This window comes from Halichoerus grypus, chromosome 11, assembly GCF_964656455.1.
Source record: "Halichoerus grypus chromosome 11, mHalGry1.hap1.1, whole genome shotgun sequence".
Classification (NCBI taxonomy): domain Eukaryota; kingdom Metazoa; phylum Chordata; class Mammalia; order Carnivora; family Phocidae; genus Halichoerus; species Halichoerus grypus.
In genome coordinates this window covers 103,025,962-103,050,588 of record NC_135722.1, presented here as the reverse complement: position 1 = coordinate 103,050,588, position 24,627 = coordinate 103,025,962, and the positions used below count along the sequence as shown (strand labels likewise).

The 24,627-nt window shown below is 43.3% G+C and overlaps 1 protein-coding gene across 6 annotated transcripts in view; it reads left to right on the top strand.

Annotated features, from left to right (window-relative positions):
- The window catches only part of DIXDC1 (DIX domain containing 1), a 66,750-nt gene that overhangs the window by 2,636 nt on the left and 39,487 nt on the right, over positions 1–24,627 (top strand). For 2 of the 6 annotated variants that reach the window (XR_013442612.1, XM_078058994.1), the window contains exon 1: positions 6,013–6,358. The exons of 2 other annotated variants lie outside the window; for them this stretch is intronic. Coding sequence is in view for 3 of the 4 variants with exons in the window: in XM_078058994.1 (XP_077915120.1) it covers positions 6,299–6,358 (60 nt within the window). In the remaining variant the exon portion in view is untranslated. Of the gene's footprint in view, positions 1–6,011; positions 6,359–24,627 lie in introns of those variants that run through there. 2 more of the 6 variants (XM_078058993.1, XM_036075432.2) reach the window with 2 other exon arrangements.

Sequence of the window (24,627 nt, the reverse complement as noted above, 5' to 3'; positions counted from 1 at the left end):
TCTTACCATTCTGTCTCTTTTTCCCTTTTTCTTCCCACCCAGTCTGTCACACTCACCCTGTACACTCTATCCCCACATACTAATAATGGATTCTTAGTTTTACTAGTCTTACTATTCTTTCTTTCAGTCTTGTTTCTTGCCTCTGTGTGTATTCATGTATTTATGTGTAACTGTGAGTTCCTTAAGTTTTTTTGCTAAAAGAATGGGATCTGGCATATAATGACATATAATAGGCACTCAATATATTTAGTGAATGTTTAATGAAAAAATGCATTGATGAAGTAGAAGAAAATACAGAAGGCTACCAGAAATTACTTATATTTGTCTTGGAAATACGCTGAAAGAGACAAAGATTCCTACTTCTAAATTAACTAGAATTAAATGCTAAGTGATATAGAACATGCTATGACCTTTGAATTATAAAAAGAGGAATATTCATTCATTCAGCCAGGATTTATTGAGCATCTACTATGTGCCAGGAAACATTTTTGGTTCTGGAGATAAACCAGATAAGCCAGTAACAAAACATACAAAAGTCCCTGCTCTCATGGACCTTACATTCTGGGCAGGGAGATACTGACAATAAGCAAACAGACAAGTAAATATAGAATACACAAGACAGTGTTGAATGCTAGGAAGAAAAATACAAATAAATTAGGCAAAGAGGAATGGGAGTGCCTGGGTGAAGGGGTGCTGTCATTTTATTTATTTTTATTTATTTATTGTTTTTTAAGTAGGCTTGAACTCACGACCACAGGATCAAGACCTGAGCTGAAATCAAAAGTTTAGGCTGAGCCACTCAGGTGCCCTGGGTACTGTCATTTCAAATAGGGAAGTCAGAGAAGGCTGAACAGGTAAAAGTGATATTTGAGCAGAAACCTGAAAAAAGAACAGGAATGAACCATGGGTTATCTAGGACTTGAGTATTTGAGACAGATTCAGATCAGATCTGCCTTGATTTTAAGAAAACTAAAAGTGGTCAGAGGAGGGGCGCCTGGGTGGCTCAGTCGTTAAGCATCTGCCTTCGGCTCAGGTCATGATCTCAGGGTCCTAGGATCGAGCCCCGCATCGGGCTCCCTGCTCAGCAGGAAGCCTGCTTCTCCCCTCTCCCACTCCCCCTGCTTGTGTTCCCTCTCTCGCTGTGTCTCTCTCTCTGTCAGATAAATAAATAGTATCTTTAAAATAAATAAATAAATAAAAGAAGTGGTCAGAGGAGTTTTATGAGGAAGCATAACTTGAACTAGGCATAGTAAAGATTTGAGTAGCAGGAGTGTGGGACATTATAGGCAGAAGGACAGTGGTGAAGGCATGGGAAGTTAAAATGAGCCCTGGGAATGTGTGAGACAGAGAGGGGCCTGCTAACCTGAGCATAGGCAATTTGGGAGAGGGCCTTAAGAGTGGGGCATGAGGAATTTATATCTGACAAGAAAAAGGAGTGTTTGAGAACACTTGACCATTTGAGCAGGAGGATGAATGCATTGTCGCAGTAAGATTAAGGCTGGCAGAAGAGCCAGGAGACAGAGAACAGTTTAGGAGCCAGGACACGTTTGGGGCCTTTGCCAGTAGTTGTGAGCCCTTTTGTGTACATTTATGCTGATGTCTCTGAAGATAAATGCAGTAGAAATTGTAAACATATGTTACTGCCAAGAAACTTGCTAATGTGTGAAAATAGAAAAAGATTAAGAAATTATTTCAGAGTCATTTAAAATATTTCCATTGACAATTTTAATTATCTGTTTATTCAGACCATCTTTCTGCTTCTTTATAGTCATTAATGATTGCCCACGATAGATGTATTAAATTGACATAGGTGTGAATTTCACACATTTCCACATAGGGAGAAGTCACAGTCAATATTTTCACCGAATGACAGTTCTATTTAAGGCTTACTTAGGCCAACATATTATTATCTGTATTAATATAAGTGATGAATGAGTTTGCCAGTATTTCCTCCACTCATTCATTCATGCATGCAACTAAGAACATTTACTGAGTACCTTTTATGTCTCAAGCATCATATAAAAGTATTGATTGCATAATGATTAAGAACCTGGACTTTGGCTTCACCACTTAGCTAATTACTTATCCTCCAGACCCCTCTTTCTTCATCTGTAAAATGGGGATAATAAAAAACCCCTACTGTTTATAGTAATTGTGACCATCAAATGAGCTAATGTATGTGAGTGCTTAGTATAGGGCTTGGCAAAGAGTAGAAGTTCAATTTTGCTATTGTTACGGTTGTCTATAGATATTTGGGTAGCTTTTAGTTGGTGAGGGAAGTATCTGTGCCATTACTGTTAAAATAATATAGGACCGAGGAGGTCTGGTATAATTTCAGAAATCAGGCAGCGTGGCAGAGATAGGCAAAAAGCGGCTAGTTTGGACCCTTTGCCTCTCCTCACAGGCAGAGTGAATGACAAGCCAGAAGTGGTGGGAGTGGTTCCAGCTACCGGGTCTAGCTCTCGGTTTCCCCCTGTTCTAGCACTACAGGATGCAGATCATTGTCCTAGTTATTCCTGGTTCTTTTAGCTAACCCACTTACCCTCCCAGCTCTTATGCTGATAGGACAGCAGAGCGAGATGGGGCAGATGGAGGGAACAGTAAATGTTAGTGCTGCTTAGAGCTAAAGCTCAGTTCTTCACCTGGGCTATTTGGTAAGGCAGACCATGATAAATATGGTGAGCACATCTTCTGAGCAAAAAAAACCCCTAGAGATTATATGCTCCAACAGGAATTTTGTGCTTTTTCCAAGTGTGAGAGTCAGTCTATATGTGAAAATATTATAATTTTTGGAACATTTCAATAATTGTATGGGGAAAATGGCACAGAATATTATGAAATGTGGGTACTATCTAAATTTAAATGAATTAAAATTAAATGCTACTTAAATTTTAGTCCTGCATTTGCATTAGCCACATTTTAAGTGCTTACTAATCACGTGTGGCTAGTGGCCACTGGATTGGATGGCACAGATATAGAACACTTCCACCATCATAGAAAATTCTATTGCATACCACTACTGTAGGATATGTGGTTGATATAATTACAGATTTCTAGGGAATAGTGCAATTGTGGACCATACGCCCTATAATAAATCTTGTATCTATTCACCACAGTTCCCTCTAATTCCTCCAGCATGCTGTGAGCATCAGAGGCATTTGGTTCAGATCTTAGCTCTCATATTGATTTGCTGAGTTCATGTAAATAGCTGTCCTAGTCTTCATTCCTCCATGTGTGTCAAATATCTTTTTTTTTTTAGCTTTAAAATCCAATGATTTAATGAGTCTTTTCCTAGGAATATTGAGCTCACAGGTCTTACTTGGATAAAGGACTTGTTCTTTGAGAAACAGTGACCTTTTGCCATATAACTATCAGCAGGACCTCCCTCTGATGTTTCAAATATTTACTTTGTCCAAAGCATGATGGGCCAGCAACCAATCAGAATCCTCTATCCAGGGACCCACCAACTGGGTGTTTTGGTTTTGCATCACTATGCATGTAGATGTGTTGCATGCAATTTTATGTTGTTGGAAGTTTCCTGCTTCTCTTTTAAAAGGGCCTTGTTGCATTAACATGGGTTAGTGACTCACCTGATCGTATTACACCATGAGCTGTGGTCATGGCAAGGGGAATTCTTGGCAGTTAAATTCCCCAGTTACGAAGGACAGTCCTTTTTTGATTCATGGGCTGATCAGGTTCAGTTTTATTTGGTACCATGGCTTTTCCCCAGCCTTTGTCAGAATTGAATACAGAGCATTCAATCAGCACCAGCCATGGAACACCTCTGGTGGCCTTCTGCTTCCTGCTTGCTGTGGTTGGGGTGGGGGTGGGGGGGTGGGAGGTGTGTCTTTCTCAGAAGTATCATTGTGTTTAGCAGCTTTAGACATTCAGGCAAGATGTTGCTAGTTCTGGATGCTCCCTACCGAGTTTCTTTTTCTCTAAGTGAGCTGAGGAGCTGAGGAGGAGGTCATTAGGTTGAAAAGAACCGTTTCTGACTTTTCCTCCTAAGGTACCAGTGGGTATTTGGGGAAGAAATTTGGGCCTTCTGCAAAATCATAAGTGTAGAGTCCTAGATCCTCAAACTGCCTTTATCACTGACCAGCTGTGTCCTTGGGCAAGGCCCTGACCTTCTTTGAGCCTTAACATTCTGTAAATCCTTCCCCTCCATCTGGGATCACGAGGTGTAATATAATATGGGTGTTCTTTCAGCTTCCAGTTTCCCTATAGAAACAAGAATGTGCACTGAGAGTACAAATGACTAGTAGTCCTAAAAATAAATAAGCAAGGCTGTGACTTGAATAACTAGAAACAGAGGGGAATAGCTCTCTATTTCATTTGGGGAAGCTTTTACCTAACTCTTTCAAATACTCCAGGGCATTTTTGTAGTATTTATTTTATTTTTCAAAATATTTAAATTTTGGTTAACATATATGTAATATTGGCTTCAGGAGAATTTAGTGATTCATTACTTACGTATAATACCCAGTGTTCATCGTAAAAAGTGCCCTCCTTAATACCGATCACCCATTTATCCCACCCCCCACCCACCTGTAGTGTTTATTTCTTTTTTTCTTTAAAGATTTTATTTATTTATTTGACAGAGACACAGCGAGAAAGGGAACACAAGCAGGGGGAGTGGGAGAGGGAGAAGCAGGCTTCTGGCGGAGCAGGGAGCCCGAGGCGGGGCTCAATCCCAGGACCTTGGGATCATGACCTGAGCCGAAGGCAGACGCTTAAGGACTGAGCCACCCAGGCGCCCTTGTAGTGTTTATTTCAATTAAAATCCATTTAATTCATTTAAAGCTCACTAAAAATATGGGCTTTACATTTTAGCAGTTATTTTTTGTTATTTGTTTGTTTTAAAGATTTATTTTAGAGAGAGAGCGACAGAGCAGGGGGGAAGGTGCAGAGGGAGAGAGAATCCTGAAGTGGACTTCTCTCTGAGGAAGGGGGTGGGCCGTGGCGGGGCTCCCTCGCAGGACCCTGAGATCATAACCTGAGCCGAAATCAAGAGTCAGCGGCTCAACCAACTGAGCCACCCAGGCGCCCCTTAGCAGTTATTTTTAAAAGAAATACAGATTTTTTGGGTAAAGCCTTGGTGATCCTTGGTTTCCCCTTGATGTTTCTGTTATGATCCTGTGGTATTTCTTTCTTTTTTTTTTTTTTTTAAAGATTTTATTTATTTATTTGACAGAGAGAGAGATAGCTAGAGCAGGAACACAAGCAGGGGGAGTGGGAGAGGGAGAAGCAGGCTTCCCGCCAAGCAGGGAGCCCGATGTGGGACTTGATCCCAGGACACTGGGATCATGACCTGAGCCGAAGGCAGACGCTTAACGACTGAGCCACCCAGGCACCCCGATCCTGTGGTATTTCTTTACTACTATTTCTATTAAATGTGTTCTAATACTATTAATAACTAAAGCTCTATCCTCTTTTACCCCCCTCTCCTTCTGGTGGTTCTTCTCTTTCTCTTTTTTTTCTCTGTCCCTTCTGCTTCCCCTTCTTTAGTCCAACCTCACTGTCCAGGCCCCTTACGGAAAAAGGCTGCTGTTTTCAGCTAGTCTGGGAGAAAAAAAATCCTGATTCACTCCCCTTCCCACCCATCTTGTGGTGGAGCGTTGGGCCTTAAATCAGCAGAACGTGTGTGTGCGCGCGTGTGCAGCGCGCGCTCACGCCGGTACTCCTGCCTGCAGGCCCGGTGTGTGAGCTCGTGTGTGATTGCAAGCGCATGCATCCGCCGGCACGCCCGCCGGTGTGTCGAGTGTGTGTGTGTGCGCTCACGTGGATGTATGTTCGCAGCGCGCGCGCACACAGACCCGCACGCCCGCCGGGGGCCCGGTGTGTATGTGTCTGCGGTGTAGGCACACACGCCCGCCCCCAGCCCGGTGTATGTGTGTTGGACGGACAGAGAGAGAGAGAGAGAGAGTGTGTGTGTGTGTGTGTCTGTGTGTGTGTGCGGTGCGCGCGCACCCCAGCCCGCCCGCGCGCCCGCGGTGCTCCCCCTTACGGACTCCTGGCCGGGGGCTGCCAGCCAGCGCCCCTCCACCCTTTGCGCGCCCAGCTGTTTCTATAGGAACCGCGACAGCGCCTGGGCCCCTCCGGCAGAGGCCCGGTGCGAGCATGCCCAGTGGAAGGCGCTAGTTTGGCTCGGGTCTAGGTTTCCAGTAAGTGAGTGGCCTGCGGGACTCCGGAGAGATCCCCATGAGCTGAGCAGAGAGTCTTTGTGTGCGGAGGGAGGAGGCGGCGGCGGCCGCTGCCTGGCCTGCACACCCCGCCCGGGGAGCCCCCGCCAGGAACAATGCTCGCCTGCCTGACCCGGGGGAACTTACTGGACGTCCTGCAGGAGGGCTTCAATGAGGTAACTGTCTGCTCCTCCCACGCCCAGCTCCCCTCCCCCCAGCGCCTCCCGCCTAATCTCTGGAAGGGGTTCTCCGCCCCCATCCTCAGGGGGACCCCAGATCACTTCCCCCGCAGAGCCCTAAGGGGCCAAGGTGGTGGGTACGGGGCAGACGAGATGGCTAAAGGGGAGAAATCTGAAGGGCCGCCTGCCTCCGGTTCCCCTGAGCGATGCCCTTCCCTGTGGCTCACCTGAGCCCAGCAGACAGGACCAAAAACTCAGAGGTCATCTCCTTCCAAAAGAGGTGGTCTCCACTCTTCCCGGGGATTCTCCCCAAGAAAATCCCCAGGGAAAGCCCGGCATGTATGGCAAGAGTGCTCGTTCTATTTCAGGATCTAACTGGCTGGGCCAAGTTAGGGGTGGGGTGGAATTGCATTGGTGGAAAGTTTGAGAGAGGGCAGGGTGACTAGGTGGTCCACATGAAGTGCTCTCTTCGTGTTTATGTCTCTTTCCATTTTCCGAGCAGTGGATTTCTTCACAACCAAGGGCATGGTTGGCAGACAGGACCTAAGAGGAGAGAGGTTGCTTGAGTTCCTGGCCCCGTTCAGGGGAACCAGCATTTGCTCCCTTCTGTGTGAGAGTGGGGGGACTGGACCTCGATCTGACCGGCAGTATGGGCCAGGACTGGCTGGGGGTCTTTTTCTTTTCACTGTTTTCTCTCAGAATTCTGTTGTTTCTTCCATTTCCTTCTCTTGTGACCCAGGAAATTCTGGTTTAGGACTCTCCCCCCCACCTTGTGATTTGCTCCATGTGTCTTCCATTGCTTCCAAGCCCCACCCCTTTGGGTCACCTGATTCCAGCATCCAGGGAGACCTTTACAAGGAGACCTAGGCTGTTGGTTGTGTCTTTCATCTTTTCTTCCTCTCTCTTTTTCTTTCCACCTCTCTCTTTCTTCCCTCTATGTCCTTCTTAAATATAAGGCTTTTTGAAGATCAGTTTTTAGTTAAACAACACATGAATCCATTCTCTTCTTAATATGAACATTATAGGCAAGACTCTGTGCCTTTGGCCACCCCTCCAATCCTGGCCTGTTCCCCAGAGGTGACCCTTCTCGTGAATGTGTGTGTAAGAGTTTCTTTCTCCCGCTGCACTGTACATTCTTTCCTCAATTCCTGTTTCTAATTAAAAAGCTCCGCAGCCGACTTGTCTCGGAACCTTCCCAGCCCTTGCCCCTGTGCCCCAGCCTTGTTCCTGACACAGGAAAACTGCAGAAATGCTGTCCCCACCTAATGAACCGAGTTGGGATTTTCCTTTGGCCCAGGGATGTCTCAGCCTTCACGGAAGGGCGGAGCTTGCATCCTGCCTGCACTGCAGGGCTCCTCATTTTGCATCAGCCCTCCCTGAACACACGTAAGGGGATTGTTAAGAAAGAGCCACAGTCTGAGAGATGAAACACCACGGAGCCCGGAAGCCACCTCTTTAAGTGCTACCAGTATTCCTGCTTCCTCTTCTCTCACTCTTGGCCTCTGGGGCTCCCCTGGTCTCAAGCTTCATACTGTCTGACCCATCTACCAGTTGTGGCAGAAGCGCCTCAGGTCCTTCTATGGCTTCCCCGCTTTTTAACTCAGCCCCTGGGTGTCAGGTCCCACTGTCTTATTAGGCGGAGGAAACCAGCACAGTCAGCCCTAGCCTTTGCCTTCGGTTCCTTTTCAGTTCCAAACCTTTCAACCAAAGAGCCAAAAGACTTGGCTGTCTTTTTCTTGTTTTAATGCTTGCATAAATATCCCCTGATCTCCCATTCTGGTAAGACATAAGGGGAAAGGACAGTGGGAGAGTTTTCTGTTTGTGGTGGTAACACAGTCTCTTCATCAAAACAACGCACACAACTTTATAATGAACTCATCTAGAATAATGCAGTAATGCCCCTTGTCCCTGTCTGATGTTTGATTTTCCTGCCCATCCTGTATGCTTCCCTCTGTCCCCTTCATGGGCTTATGTAAAATCCATCCCTTCTATTTGTAGATTGGAACTCTGATAGCCAATAGGTATTTCTGGTTTCTCTGAGAAATTGACATCATCTAAATACTACTCATAGTAATATGTTAAATCCCAATGGCCCCTGAGAGTTTAAATAATTCTTTCACATACATAATAAATTATATTAAATAATCCTTTTCACTTAGAGTATCATATCTAGTACTACTGAATACTGCTACGATTTGTTATTTCAGAGTTGATGGAGCCCTGATTGATTTATTCCAGCTTCTAGAGTTGCTTGATAGACCTAGTAATATTCTATCTCTTTTGTTAGAGTCATGTGATAAGGATGTAAATAGGGACTTAAAAGCTGGTGTCAGAATACACTTTGATTCCTCTGAGAAGCTCTTCCTACTGAGGCTAAGAATACCACACATGTGTCCAGTCATCTCTGGGGAATGATCCAAGCTTATCTGAAACCATTCTTCATCTCCCAGATGCTTTATAGATCTGTGTGGTTAGGGCTGTGACCTCATTCTGTGTGGCAGAGAAAACTGCCACAGGAAATGAAGCTATGGCTCTAATTGGTTAATTATAAGGGAACCCTGCAGCAGAGAGAAACCCTACCCTCTGAATCAAGGCTTCCCTCTACCCATTGTTGGCCCTCTTCTAGGTCCATTTGCCAGTATGCGTAACTGTGCATGACGATTTTCTTCTGCCACCTTCCCTGGATAAAGCCCTTGCTTCAGCACACCTGACAAATTCCCCACAGAACTGATCTAGGTCAGTGTCGTCAGTGCGGTTCCTCTTACTGACGTGGTTGATCTGCATTGTGAGTTATCCACAAATTTTGGCTACCGCCACATTCTCTAGCCTACCCTGGCTGTCATCCCCAGTCTCCTGTGCTCTGGGCCTGGCCAGGCTATCCACAGTTCACATTTTCCCCGTTCTGCATGCGCCTCAAAGCTATTTGTTTTCTCTGCTACTTGGTATTGATGTTGTCCTATGAATGTTGTCTTTGGTTGATGTGCCAACATAAATTTCTGCAAGTGTTTTTCTGGGGGCTGAACTTTCTTTTAAAAAGACTTGGGTGGTTGTGTTGGAAGGTTTTGATAGACCTGAGACTCTAATATGGTTTGGTCAATAAACATTCATTCATTCGGTTATTTAGTTCATTTATTGGGTGAGGGGATGGATAAAATAATTGAAACACACCTGGTTCCTGCTTCCAGAGAATTTATAGGGAGAGATTTGTAGGTGTGCTGAAAAAAAATTTTTTTAAACCGTAATAGTATGCTTACCACAATAAGCATCCTAAAAGAGGTAGTGTTCATGGGAGATCATAGGGATCTCTTCTACTTAATGATATCCTGAAAAGCACCAAATATTTCCCAACCTATCTGCTCACTGAAGCCAAACTCTTTTTTCCTGCTAGTGTGGTAAACAGGCGTGGAAGCACTCATTCTACAGGCATTCACTGAATTACTGTGTTTACCAGACACCAGGCCAGGCTCTGGAAATAGAAGTCAAATAACATAGAGTCTGTTCCCTAGTGGAGCTCACAGGTCAGTGAAAATAAAGTAAATGTTCAGGGTATCAAACTTGGGAAAATTGTGGTGATATAGAAATCTTGTTTGTCAGGCAGAGCGAACCTGAGCCTGGCTGTGGTGTAAATGGCCCAAGGGACTGAAAGTTATGGGGGATGATTTATTAACATGTTGGTCGACTGGATGGGAGTTGTCTGAGCCTTAATTTTTGAAATGTACGACCTGGAAGACTTTGCCTACCCGTGTCCCTCCAAGCAGAATAGTAGAAACTTAGATCCCACATGGAGATTCATCTGCGTGGCAGTCCCTGAGAAATACAAGGAGAGCCTTTGTCTGGTGTCATCCCCACAAGGGGTACATAGGATGAGTGAGGAAGAGGATTGGCAGGTTGGAGCGGCTGTAGCAAACATCACTCCTCCGAGCCCTGTGCCTTCCATGAAGTAGGATTTGCGACCTGGGGCCAGCCAAAGGCTTTCACACATTTCCACAGTGAATTCCTCTGTGCTTTGCTGTAGAAATTAAAAGGCCTGTTAAGTCTTTAATGTAACAAAGCACTATTACTCCCTAACCCTTTTTTTTTTTTTTTATCCTGACTGCTTCCTCTTCTCCTCACCCAGGCTCATTGGCTTTGTTCCCACAGGAGTCAATGCCAGCTAAACAGATGCTCCCTGGCAGCAAGCTCTCAGGCAGCTTTATGTTCCTCATGGTGAGTGATGGGCTGGCCAGGCGTGTGGAGCAGTGATAGGGCACTGTTTGCCAGGTGCCGCTCCCCCAGGCACTTCAGAGAGACTGGGAAGAACTGGAAATGCTTCATTGGCCATGACTGGCCTTGTGTAGGTGGCAGGGACCAAAGTCTCAAAATGACACTGGCCTGAATATATTTCCTTATGTGTTATCCCCAAACCAGGCCCCACTGAAGTAGTCATGAACATGACCTTCAATGGTCAGGTATGATAAGGGGACAGGGAACCAATCCCAAAGGCCCTAAGAGTGGGCTCCATGCTCTGTTTCTAGGATAGGGGACACTCATCTGCAGTGATGTCTGTCTCATTCATTCATTCATTCATTCACATGCATTTATTGAGCACTTACTTTATAACATGTACTCCTGAAGGAACAGAGTGTTTGTGGAACTTGTAACTAGTGGGAATTTTAAAATAAGGTTAGGAAATGAAATATTTCATAAAGTCTTTAGTTTTTCACTTTGTGGTATATCATCCTTCGACCACTGGGCTGAACACTAATATGAAGAGCATGGCCCATATAGGAAGAAGAAATGTAATGATATTTTTACTTGTGAGCTTCATTTTTACCTAATTAGCCACCAGGTTCAATGAGTAAGTCACCTTTCCTGGCTCAGTAAAGGCCTGAAAGAGTTAATAGAAAGGCTACACCATATTATGTTCTCTTGCTGGCAGAATTCAGGCCAGTAATAACTCAAGCTTTCCAAACCTCCTGCTTTCCCCTCAGTTTCTCAGCAGCGTATCCCCAACCCCTCATCTTCTGCTGCTGGAGGGTCTCGGTCCCACACAGGCATCTGGTTTCACTGTGAAGCTGATTTCCTTCCGGAGCCAGTCAGGTCTCCTCCTGAACTCTCCAGCACACCACCAGAGCCCCACTGCTTCTCTTGTTTGTCTTTCCTGCTTGCCAGCAGGGAGCCACAAAGCTCAGTTTGGGATGCTTTCTGCACTAGGAACAGTAGATGACAGACTTTCCTGGTGAAGCCCAGTAAGTGCTCTTTGCAACTCTAACCAAACAAGTCCCCTGTAGGAAGTCTCTTTGACCTTGAGGCTTAGAGGAGATAGGAGAGGCTGGGTTTGCAAACTTGTTTGGAAGGAAGGGCAGGTTCCAAAGAGAAACAGAAAGAAAGTAACCTTTGGCGCAAGAGAGGTTTCAGGGTCAAGATTCCTGCAGAAGTGAAGATAGTGGATAGAATTGTCAATGCTTGGAAGAGTTTTAACTTCTATTGTAGGGTTATTTGGAGTGGCTTGGAGGAAGCTGATGGAGATTATGGAGTTGCTAAGGGCTCCCCACTCCAGCCACTCCTTGGTGTTACCACTATTCGCACAGCTTTATGGCCATTCGGGCTCATCAAGCCAAAATCCTGCTCAGCCAGCTTTCCCTGTGGCCGCATCTACTTTTCTCCCCCCTGATGCCTGAAAGGACTGTCAGAAAAGCCCCGTCTTTCTAGACTTCTGGATTACACAGGCAGCTTTCTACCTTCCCCAGAACAAGTTAGAGATGTTAATTCTGGACCAAGGTTAGTTCTGTGCTGTCACCGACGCTGTATGTTTGATTGTCCTGCTACTTTGGTGGCAAGGGCAAGTGCCAAGAACCCAGCTTGAGCTAGCAGAAATAGAAAGTGGAATTTACTGACTCATGGAATCCAAGGAAAAGCTGAAAAATTAAACCATGCAAAGGGCAAGAATGGAGCAGAGTCTCAATGAAAATCAAGAAGTCAAATGCTGGGAGCCTCCCTCCCTCTGCTCTTTGCCATTTATCTCTGGTGCTTTCTGTGGGGTGGCTTTATTCCCTTTCACTCCGTATGGCTTTTCTCTTGCAGGTGGGCAGCATGGCCTACGGCAACATCTAAGTTTTTTATCTTACAACTTTGTCAAAAAGAGATGGGTGGGGAGAAGGAGACGGATTCTCTTCCTGAAGGCCAGATCATAAAATTCCAGAGATTGGCTGGACTTGAACAGTCAACTCAGCCGGACCAGTGAGCTGTGGCCATGGGGGGGGGGGGTGATATCATAGCAGTCGAGTCCTGGGGCCCACACTGTGTCTGCAGAGGGGGCACGTTTCTACAGAAGGGGAGTCACTGTGACCTGGGCAGCCACCCCAAGAGCTGTTACGATACCTAAGCCCGTGGGCCTGACTTGAACCTATTGTCCTGCTGTGATTCTCCAGCTGTTGTTGTTGGAAACAGAACAAGAACTAGGGGCATATTCAAGAAGTATATCTTAATATTCCAGATATTTTCATTTTGCCAAACCTATTGCATCTTGTTGTCACTGAATAATTGACTGATAAAGCGATAGTGTTAGAACTAAACCGTTTAGTGGGTTTTTTTTTTTCCCACCTGCTGCAAGAAGCCCTTAAGAAGTTATTTCATGTCTCTGGGGTAGGGGGTTGGAGGTGGAGAAAAAGAGGGTGAGTGAGCTAGGTTCTGGGTCCCCCACGCTGGCCCTAACCAGGGAAGCTTTTCTCTATTTTACATATCTGCCTTTCACACGAGTTAGAATTTGAGAAAAGACTATGGGGCCAAAAAAAGAAGGAGGAGGAGGGGGAGGAGAAGAAAACTACTAGTCCAACCCGAGAGAGTAAGGGAGGAGGAGGAGGAGGAGAGAGAAAAATAAAACTACCGATCCAACCCCGAGAGAGTAACAGCCTCTTGCAAAAAGCATATGGTCTTTCATCTGCTGCTGAAGTAGCTCTAGTAAATTTTAAAACCAAGCAGCAGAGCTACTCAGGGCCTAGGCGGCACTACAGGCCTCTTTAAAGGTAAACGTCTTGGTGGGGGAGGTGGTGGTGTGGCTGGTCGTCCTGAGTGTCTACTTTGTACTTCAAATCCATTTCTTCTGAGCCAGCAGTAGGCATTTACAGCAGGAACAGGGTCTGGCCTTCCCCTTGGGTGTGAGGTACACATGCCTTCAGGTCAAAGAGGAGGTTTGGTTTAGTGCTCGGCTCCCCAGATTAGACTTCCTGGGCCGGCGGAGACCTAAAGCCCGGGCACCCCAACCTGCGAATGAGAGTAGCCCCACTCAGTCCTGAGTCTCTGGTCCCTTTGTGAGACGCCGCCGTTCAGGAGTCTCTGTCAACATGCCGACATAGTAGCGACAGGACAAAGGCCCTTCTTCAATCAAAAGTATTTTATCAATGATTTCATCCATGATATCAATGATTGCGTGCTTATCAGTTTTTTAAATGACATGAATCTGGGTAGAATAGGAACTTGGTGTCTCCAGGGCATGTTTAGCATTCCCTGTACTTTCCAGCTTCCTGCAGTGTCCCTTCCTGAAGCCTCCTTCATTCTGTTTGTCCCTCTCACTATTAACGGCAAGTGAGCCGACTTCATAGTGAAGAGGGGCGATTGCATTGGAGCTCCTTCCACTGCCCTGGTTAGCAGCTAGATCCCAAGACCTGACCTTTACTGTTCACCTGTGTATACCCACTGATCTTTGTCCCCCATTGTTCCTGGAGCTCTTCTTTCCAGTTTCTCTCTTAACTCAGATGAAAGACCCCATGGCTGTAAACCGAAACTATACTCCTCGAGCAGTCACTGCCCAGACTGCCCAGACCAGTTTGAGCTTAACCCCTGGCTCCTGCCTGCACAGATGGACCATGGAGTGACCCATGGAGTGACCGACAGTTACCTTCAACTCATTATAATGCTAAAATCTCTGCCCAGGATGGAGCACAACGTATGTCTAGGCATGTTACCTTAGGGTTCATGTGTGACCTTATGCCCCCCTCTACATACGATGGCAGGGCTCCTCTTTCTAAATATTCATCCTAACCCTAAATAAAAGGAACCCATCCACCTTTGCTTGGGCAGTTGCAGCTTTAGAAATTATTCCCTGTGATCTCCTTATCTGCTACAAATAAAATTTCCTTTGTATGAGCGAACTCATGTTAGTTCAGTTACACCTTTTCCCCACCTCCAGACTTCTCTACAAAAGTACCTTCTCCTGCCTCCTAATGATCAGAGGAGGAAGTGGCCCTTGTCCTCTCCTCTGAAACCTTGCCCCATCATTCACACCCTCCCGTTGTGTCTGTTTCTCCTCCACCTACCCCTCATCTCGGCCTCTAGATGTCCTCTCATCCTAAAACACCTTTGTTCCCTATTCCACCTTCCCCTCCAGCTAATACCCGTTCTCCTCCCCTCACTGCCTGGGTTTACCTGCTTCCTGGTGTCTTCTCTGTTTGCTGCCCTCTGACTTTTAACCCACCACTCTATAGTATCTGTTCTCAAAAAGGTCACCAAAGCCTGGTAATTATTAATCGAAATGGGCTTTCTAGTCCTTAGCCTGACTTTTCAATAGTGTTCGACATTATTGACCACCCGTCTTAAAATTCTCTCATCCCCGGATTCCCAGATTCTTTTTCTATCTATCAGATTTCCTATTCTAAAATTATTTTATTTTAAAATTTTTATTTATTTAAGTAATCTCTATGCCCAATGCGGGGCTGAACTCACGTCTCCGAGATCAAGAGTTGTATGCTCTATCAACTGAGCTGGCCAGGTACCCCAATAATTTTATTTTTTGCTCACTATATTCTTTGGACTAAGATAGAGTGGTTTCAAATCCCCCCACCTTTTCTTTTTTTTTTTTTTTTGCCATTTATCAGTGCTGTGGTCTTGAGCAAGTTTTTCCATAAGAAATGGGACTAATAATACAGATTTTAATGATTGGGTATGAGAATTAGAGGAGATAATGCATAAAAAGTGCCTCATTCAGTGGCTGACAAGAGTTGGCAGTCAGTACATTTTCATTTTCTTCTTTTCCTTCAGTGACCTCTTTCCTGCCAAATTATGTTTTATAGTTCACCTTACTTTTTGGGGTGTTGTAAGATCCCAGGATTTGGGGTCAGCACTGAATTCAAATCCCTTTGCTGCCTCTTACCAGCCCTGTGACCCTGCACATGTTGTTGCTCTCAAACCTTGGTTTCCACATCTGTAAAATGGGAATAATAGTTCCTCACAGGATCAGTGTGTGTGCATGTGCGCGCGTGCATTGGGGGGGTTATAAATAAATAAATATTTATATAAAAATTAAAATATGCATTATATATTTATTTTTATATACCTAGGAAAGGATGTGGTAGAGTGCTTAGCACAGTCCTGGCAGGTAGTAAGCACTCAGTAGATGGTAGTTACTGTCTCATTTGCACCTGGCCTGTGCCTGTCACCCACAGATACTCTCAAACATGCATCTCCCACCCAGCCCCCATCTCCTGTGCTCTAGCACCTGTATTTTGCCAACTGGCTGTAGAACATCTTTACTCTGATGGCTTCAAATAGCCCAGACTCTTGTTCAAAACTGAACTATTTGCTCTTCACATTTTCTCCATCTCAGTGAAAGCAAATTATCCCCCAGGTATAACTTTTTGGACCTTCTCTTTTTGTCACTGCTTTTATCCTATCAGTCACCTGACTTGTTTCTGGAATTTTCTAATTATACTGTTTCAGTTCAGGTTCTCATAATCCCTCACTTGAATTATTGCCTGGTCTCCTCATTGGTTTCTCCGAATCTGGATGCTCCTCGTTCTATCCCGTGTTCTACTGTGTGTCCAGAGTGACCTTTCTAAGATGCAGGTCTCACTGTTTCACCCTCCTGTTTCAAAACTCCACATGTTGCTGTTGCAGGTCTTTGAGCTGTAAGTCTAAGTGCAGATAGGTCTTGTGCTGACCTATTTCCCCATCGCCGGCCACTGAAGGCTCTGCCCACACACGAATTTGTTAGCTGGCTGTTCCTCCAGGATTCCATATGCCTTCACTGCTCTTCCTCCCTCCCTCCCTCCCTCCCTTCCTTCCTTCCTTCCTTCCTCCCTCCCCTCTTCCTCCCTCCCTCCCTCCCTTCCTTTCCCCTTCCTCCCTCCCTCCCTTCCTTTCGCCTTCCTTCCTCCCTCCCTTCCTTTCTTCCTTCCTTTCTCCTTCCTTTCTTCCTTCCTTTCCCCTTCCTTCCTTCCTCCCTCCCTCCCTCCCTCCCTCCCTCCCTTCCTTCCTTTCCTCTTCCTCCCTTCCTCCCTCCCTCCCTCCCTCCCTTCCTTCCTTTCCCCTTCCTTCCTCCCTCCCTCTTTCTTTCTTTCTTTCTTTCTTTCTTTCTTTCTTTCTTTCCTTCTTTCTTTCTTTCTTTCCTTCTTTCTTTCTTTCTTTCTTCCTTTCTTCCTTTCTTCCTTTCTTTCTTTCTTTCTTTCTTTTCTTCTTTCACCACCTCTCCCTAGGATGCCCTTCTCCCCTTCTCCAACTGGCAAACATCCTTAGGGAACCAGACAAATGTCTTCTTTCCTCTAGACCCTTCCTTGATCCCCACATCCTCCATCCTGTTGCTTCTTCTGTGCACAGATAGTATTTGTTAATATTTCTCTATCGCCACCATAATTACTTTGTATCATAGTTATTTATGTGCCTTTAAAAGCAGAACCTGGCACAATTCCTAGCAATGTAGGTTGGTTTGAATAAATGAATGCATGAAATGATAACCATCTAGAAGGATCTTGTGAGATGGGATTTAACAAGTAAAATTTGTTATAGGTAAATATGGATCAAGAAGACCAGTTTTACAAGAATGAAGATGGATGAGATTAGTTTAATAGAACGTGTTAAGAATTATGTAGGGGTTTTGGTTGACAGTTCAGTGTGAGTCAACAATGTAAGGTGCTAACAAAAAAAAGAAAAGAGGAGGAGGAAGGGAGGAGGAGGGAGGGAGAGGAGGAAAAAATGTGAACTATTTTGGATGAAGAAGCTGAGTGTCTGGTTTTACCCACAGAGTATTGTGTTTGGTTCTAGGTATTATGGTTTTAGAGGTTAAGACTTCTTGAAAAAATTATCAAAATAGACAAACTGCTAGCTAACACAATGCAGAAGAAAAAAGGGAGAAAGCACAAATATACAAAATAAGAAGTGACAGTGGAGAAGTAACCATTGAAGCAACAAATAGTAAGAGTCTTTGAGGTCTGTGCGAACACATTTTAAAACTTTGATGAAATGGATAATTTCCTAGGGAAATGCTGATGACCCACATTGAAAGAGACAGAAAATTTAAACAGATAATTTTCTATGGAAGAAAGAGAGAATCCTATTAAGAAGCTATCAAAAAAAGTACCAGTTCCAGATTATTTCATAGAGGAATTCTACCAAACTGCCACATATTACCAGATAGTTCCAATGTTCTATGTATTATTTCAGAGCATTGAAAAGGAAAAGACACTTCCTACTTCTTTTCAAAAAGCAAATATAATATTGATGCCTAAACATGACAAAGAGAGTGCAAAAAGGGAAACCACAGATTAATATTTATGAATACCCATAAAACATATAACAACATTAAACATATAATTCACTATCATCAGGTGGGTTTCATTCCAAGAATGCAAGGTAGGCTCATTATTAGGAAATCCGTTAATATTGTATACCCTATTAATAGGTCTCAGGAAAAGTAATCATAAGATTATCTCAATAAAGGTTGACAGACCTTTTATTGAAATTCAACATCCATTCTTCATTAAAACAGTCAAGAAAATAAGACTTGATTGATATATTTAACATGATAAAATATATATACCTTAGTCCTAAAACCAGTAACTTCCTAAATTGGGAAGCACTGCAAGGATTTTCTCTAAGTCTAGCAACAAGGGTAGGTTGCCCATTCTCTATTCTACTTTGTACCAGAGGTATCAGCCAGCGCAATTAGACTAGAGAAGTTGATTAGAGGCACAAGGCATAGTAATGAAATAAAACTATTTATTTTTGCAAAAAAATAATAATCCTGGAAATCAAAGAGAATTAGTGATAAAACTCAAACAATAAAAGATAAGGTAACAGGATATAAAATTAACATATTGAAATCAGTAGCTTTATATACCCAAAAAGTAGCCAGAGACCATAATGATAGAGGAAACCATACAAGAACTAGAAAAAAAACAGGTAGATTCTTCTTTCACCTCAATCAAGGGAAAGGCTTTCTAACCATGATTCAGAATTCAGAGGCAATATATTAAACAATCAATAAATGTGATTATATAAAAATAGAAACTCATGGCCAAAAAGACAAAATAAGTGAAGTCAAAAGACAACTGACAAACAAGTATCTGCAACACATGTCAAAGACAAAAGGGTAACATTTCTAAGATATAAAAAATTCTTTAAAATTCTAAAAAAAATTCTAAAAAAAGGGACAAAGGACCAAAAACTTTGATAGAAAAATGAGAAAAAGACAATTCATTTAGATATGAAAAAAGTGATAAAAGGTAAAAGGTATAAAATAGATTATTAAACCTACAAAAAGAAGGTTTTTTTAAGATTTTATTTATTCATTTGAAAGAGAGAGAGAGCGAGAGCATGGAGGGTGGGGCAGAAGGAGAGGGAGGAACAGGCTCCCCGCTGAGCAAGGAGCCCCATATGGGGCTCAATCCCAGGACCCTGAGATCATGACCTGAGCTGAAGGCAGATGCTTAACTGACTGAGCCACCCAGAGGCCCCTACAAAAACAGGTTTAAATTCATAATGAAAGAAATGAAAATTAAAACAACACTAAGATAAAATTTCTCATCACACTGGCAAGAATTGAAAGTGCGACAACATACTCTGTTGGCAAGGCTGTGGAAAGGTGTGCTCTCATGCATTCCTTTGGGAATGCAAACAGATACAACACTTTTGGCAGGGAATTTGGCAATATCTGATAAAATTATCCACCTACTTGCCTTTTGATCCAGCAATCCCACTTCCTGGAATCTACCCTGAAGGTAGACCCATATCAGCATGAAAATACACACGCATAGGGCCACTCATTGTGGTATTGTTTGTAATTGCAAAGCCTTGGAAAAACTCTAAATGCCCACATATAGGAGAATGGTTGAATAAATTATGGCATATCCACATAATGGAGTACTACAGTAGCTGTAAAAATGAATAAGGAAAAATCTCTAAACCAGTATGGAATGATTTCCAGAATATATTAAGTGAAGCAAAGTGAAAAGCACAAGTGCAAAGAGAATATCAATGCCGTGCTATTTTTCACACAAGAAGGAAAGGAAAAAGTGGAGCTCATGAAGTTGGTTATGTATGGGGTGAGTAGGAGAGGGTGGAAAGAACTCAGAGGAGGGAGTGGAGTAGAAAGAATGATGGGGTGGGGGGTGACACCTTCCTGACTAGATGTTTTTGTATAGCTCTGACTTTTGGAATCTTGTTAATCTTTAACCTAATCATCCTAAATGTGGGGGGAACCCACAATGGACTACTGAAACTAAGAAATGAACCCAACTGTATTACAAATGAAGAACAGAACCATACCAAAGTGGGTGGGGAACTAACTTAAGTGACTTTGAATCAGTATTTTGACTAATACTGTAAGACTAAAGACAAAAAGAACGATGCACAAATACTATATTGTGGTTAGTAATTTTTCACACGGTATGAGTTAGCAAGTCTGATGCTGTTTTATATGTTCTCTAGGATTGAGCAAATATTAGTAAATATATAGTGGAGAGTAAGAGTCGGGTTTCTCACTGGGAGAAAGGAGTTATAATGAAGAAAAGGGACTGGAAGGAGTGAATTCTGTGGGTTGGGTTAGAGGAGGGATCCGTGTAATTTATGCTGTAATTCCTGGTATGTCTCTCTGTCAAGATAAGTAAATGCAGACATGTGTGTCTGTGTGTATATATCCACGTATTTCCTACTCTACTACCGAGAGGGCCAAGAATGTTATCGCAGTAACAATGAGCACAACTCATGCCCAAAGTTTGGTTTCTAAAAGCTATTCTCCAATAAAAAGAATCGGAGTTCTTTTGAGAAATAGCTGATTCCAGAGCTGGGCAAGGAAAGTACAAGATGAGGAGTGTGGAATATCTTCTGATGCCAGAAAGTAAGGAAGTGTTCAAAAAACATGATCGGGCCATATGATCCAGCAGTCCTACTTCTGGGTCTGTATCCAAAAGAATTGAAAGTGGGATCTTGAAGAGGTATTCGCACACTCATGTTCATAGCAGCAGTATTCACAACAGAAGTAACCCACATGTCTATCAACAGATGAATGGATAAGCAATATGTGGTGTAAACATACAATTGAATATTATTCAGTCTTAAAAAGGAAGGAAATTCTGACACATGCTACAATATGGATGAACCTTGAGGACATTATGCTAAGTGAAATAAGCCAATCACAAAAAGGCATCATACTGTATGATTCCAGTATTTGAGTTATCTAAAGTATTCAAATTCATAGAAAGTAGAATGGTGGTTGCCAGGGGCTGAGAGGAGGGGGAAGTGGGATTTGTTCTTTAACGGGTGCAGGGTTTCAATTTTGCAACATGAGAAATACCTGTAGATTCATTGCACAACAGTGTGAACATACTTAACATTACTGAACTGTACACTTAAAAATAGTTGAGATGACAAATTTTATGTTATGTGTTTTTTACCACAATTTTTTATTTATTTTATTTTTAAAAAATATTTTATTTATTTATTTGACAGAGAGAGAGAGAGAGCACAAGCAGGGGGAGAAGCAGAGGGAGAGGGAGAAGCAGGCTCCCTGCTGGGCAGGGAGCCCAATGTGGGGCTCGATCCCAGAACCCTGGGATCATGACCTGAGCTGAAGGCAGTCGCTTAACCAACTGAGCCACCCAGGTGCCCCCACCACAATTTTTTAAAAAGTGACTGGAGCATATGAAAAGGATACAGAAACCAACATTTTGATGTTTTGATGTTTGATGTCCCAATTTGAGCAGCAAAATAAATAATGATAGTAATGGATTAATATAATAAATAAATAAAAGTGAAATAAATACCTGTGAGCCCATACTGATGTAAATAAGTTAATAGGGGGAGAAGGGAGAACTCCTCCTCATATTAGAAATTCCAATTAATAACTGTAGAAGGAATGATGGAATTAGAAAAATCATCATTTGGGGAATGTCATAGTAATCAATCAGGAAAAGAAAACTCAATGATTTTTCAGGAAAGAAAAATCGATGTTCAATTTAAAATGGACTGGTAAAGTGATGATGAGAAAAAGGATATTTTCATAGTCTCAAAGCATGTTCCCACAATATACTTACCAATTACAGGGGAAAATGGCAACTTTACAGTAGAGAAACCTGGCAGACACTACCTTAACCATTTGATCACAATTAATTTTACCAATAATGAGATGTATTGGCATCATGTGCCTGTTGATATGATGCACTGAGAAGGGTACAATAGGACTTCTGTGTTATTCTTGCCCAAAATCCATAACCTGAATTTAATCAGTAAGAAATTTCAGAAAAACCCAAGTTGAGGGACAATGTACAGAATAACTGGGCAATATTCTTCAAAATTGTCAAGATCATGAAAGAGAAAGATTTAGCAACTGTCCCAGATTGGAGGAGACCAACGAGACATGACAGCTAAGCGTAGTGTGAGATCTTGGACGGTAAAAGGACAGTGGGACAATTGGTGAAGTTTGAATACGGCCTGGAGATTAGTTAATGGTATTGTATTAGTGTGGATGACCTGTTCTGATCTTGTACTGTGGTTCTGTAAGATGTAAACATTTGGGGAAGCTAGGGAATGGGGATTGGGGAACTCTCTATACCATTTTTGTTACTTTCATGTAAGTATGAAATTATTTCAAAACGAACACTTAACAAAATAAAAATAATACTTAGGGGTTTTGAATAACCCACTAGTGTGGGTCGACAGTGTTTTCTGGTGGCCAAGGAAGGAAGAAACAAGGAAAGAAAAAAAAAAAAAAGAAATGTCTAGAATGAGGAATCTTCATGTCTCCTTTTATACCCAGAGTATTATGTTAGGTTCTAGATGTCTTGGTTTCAGAGAGATTTAGACAGGAGATCAATAATACTTGAAACCATTTTATGTAAGGGGTGTTGACCTTGGCTCGCAACTGTGGATATATGTAGGAGCACTTAAGGAATATTGATATACCTGGGCCCTACCGTCAGAAGTTCTGACTGGTCTGTGGTGGGCCCCAGACATTAGTATTTTTAAAAAGCTTCACCGGTGCTTCTGATGGGTAATCAGGGTTTAGGAAACCCCTTCATTAAGGGAACTGGAGTGTTTAGCTAGAAGACTCAGGTTAGCTCTTCAAGAATCGTATGAGGGAACTTGGGAAAAATAAAGCTTTCTAAGTTATACCCCCTGGAGAAAATTCAATGGGGTAATGTCTACATGTCTGTGTTTTTTAAAAGCTTCCCTTGTGATCTTGATGCACAACCAGGGATGGGAACAGTGCTTCTCAAACTTTAATGTGTGTATGAATCACTAGGAGATCTGTTTAAAGTATGGGTCCTGATGGAGTAGGGCTGGATTGGAGCCTGAGAGTCTGCATTTCTGATGGGCTCCCAGGTGATGCTGATGCTGCTGGCCTGTGGACCATACTTGGAGTAGTAGACAGCTACTTAGTGTAGATTATTACTCAAGAGACCCAAGCACTGGATGTGGGGGAGAAACTGGTTTAGACTAAGGTGACTTCTGAGAGTTTTAGGGAGATTCACTGAAACCTCAGGGATACATTTATTTAGGTGATAGTGTGGTCCAGTGAAAAGAACATTGGCTTGGGAGTTAGAATTTCATAGTCATGGTTTACTGTTTGGGTGACCTGGAACAAGTTATTTCACCTTTTTTGAGTCCCAGTTTCCAATTGACAATAGAGATACAGTAAAATCTCCCTGGCCTATTAGCATTAGGAAAAATGTGTTCATGGGGGACCTAGCAGAGGGGCGCCTGGCTGGCCCAGTAGGTAGAGCATGTGACTCTTGATCTTGGGGTTGTGGGTTCTAGCCCAAAATTGGGCATAGAGTTTATAAATGAATGAATGAATGAATGAATGAGGGACCTAGTATAACTCTTGACACAGAGTAGGTGTTCAGAACAGTGGTGACTATTATTATTGTTCATGCTGTAGAATCCTCTTTTGTTGAAGACGAGAGCTGAGATTAATGTGCATGAAAAGTACTGTTAGAACCTCTGATCAGTTTTGTATCAGACAGGACTTCTCTTCAGTAGCCAACAGAAGGCTGTGGTTATTCAGGTAGAAGTGATCTTGGCCTAACATAAACCATTTGTTCTCGTCTGCCCCTGCATTATTAACGTTTGCAGTCACTTTAAGTCTCAGCCTGATGAAATGTGACAAATGATGCACCAACTCAAATATTTGTCATGCACCTGTTACTCTAAAGTCCAATAATTCTCAACTGTTATCACTCCCTGCATAGAGCGTAGTTCAGACCTGAGCTCCTTTGAGCTCACTGTCCCCTTTGCCACCCCTCCCCAACCCCCAAAGTGTGGGCTCAGGTTGGGCTGGTGCTCTGAGAGCCCTGTGTGACACAGGACATCCTCAAGATCAGAGTTGAAGTGTGTGGGAGGGTCAGGGAAGGCTTCCTGGGAAAGGTGATGCTTGAGCTGAACCTTAAGCGGAGGGCACCAGGCTCAGGGAGGGAGAGTGGCTGGATGGCTCAGTGTGTTGGGGGCACTGCGCATGGTTTGGACAAACTGAAATGTGGCAGGCATACGAGAGGGTAGTGAGTAAAGCTGGAGAAGAGGTAGCAGCCAGCACATGAGACTAAATGCAGCTAAGAAGGTTGCATTTTATCTTGAAGATAAGAGAGGCCAGTGAGGGATTTGAAACAGGAATGTGTGGAGGGTGGGTTGAAGATGATATTAGGTACAGGGAGATTGGTTAGGAGGGGTTTTTTTAATTATTATTTAAATTCAGTTAGCCAACATATAGTACATCATTAGTTTCAGATGTAGAGTTCAGTAATTCATCAGTTGCGTGTAACACCCAGCACTCATCACATCACGTGCCCTCCTTCATGCCCATCACCCAGTTATCCCATCCCCCCACCCACCTCCCCTCCAGCAACCCTCAGTTTGTTTCCTATAGTTAAGAGTCTCATGATTTGTCTCTCCTCTGATGACTTCCCATTCAGTTTTCCCTCCCTTCCCCTATGATCCTGTGTGCTGTTTCTTATATTCCACATATGAGTGAAACCATATGATAATTGTTTTTCTCTGATTGACTTATTTTGCTCAGCATACTA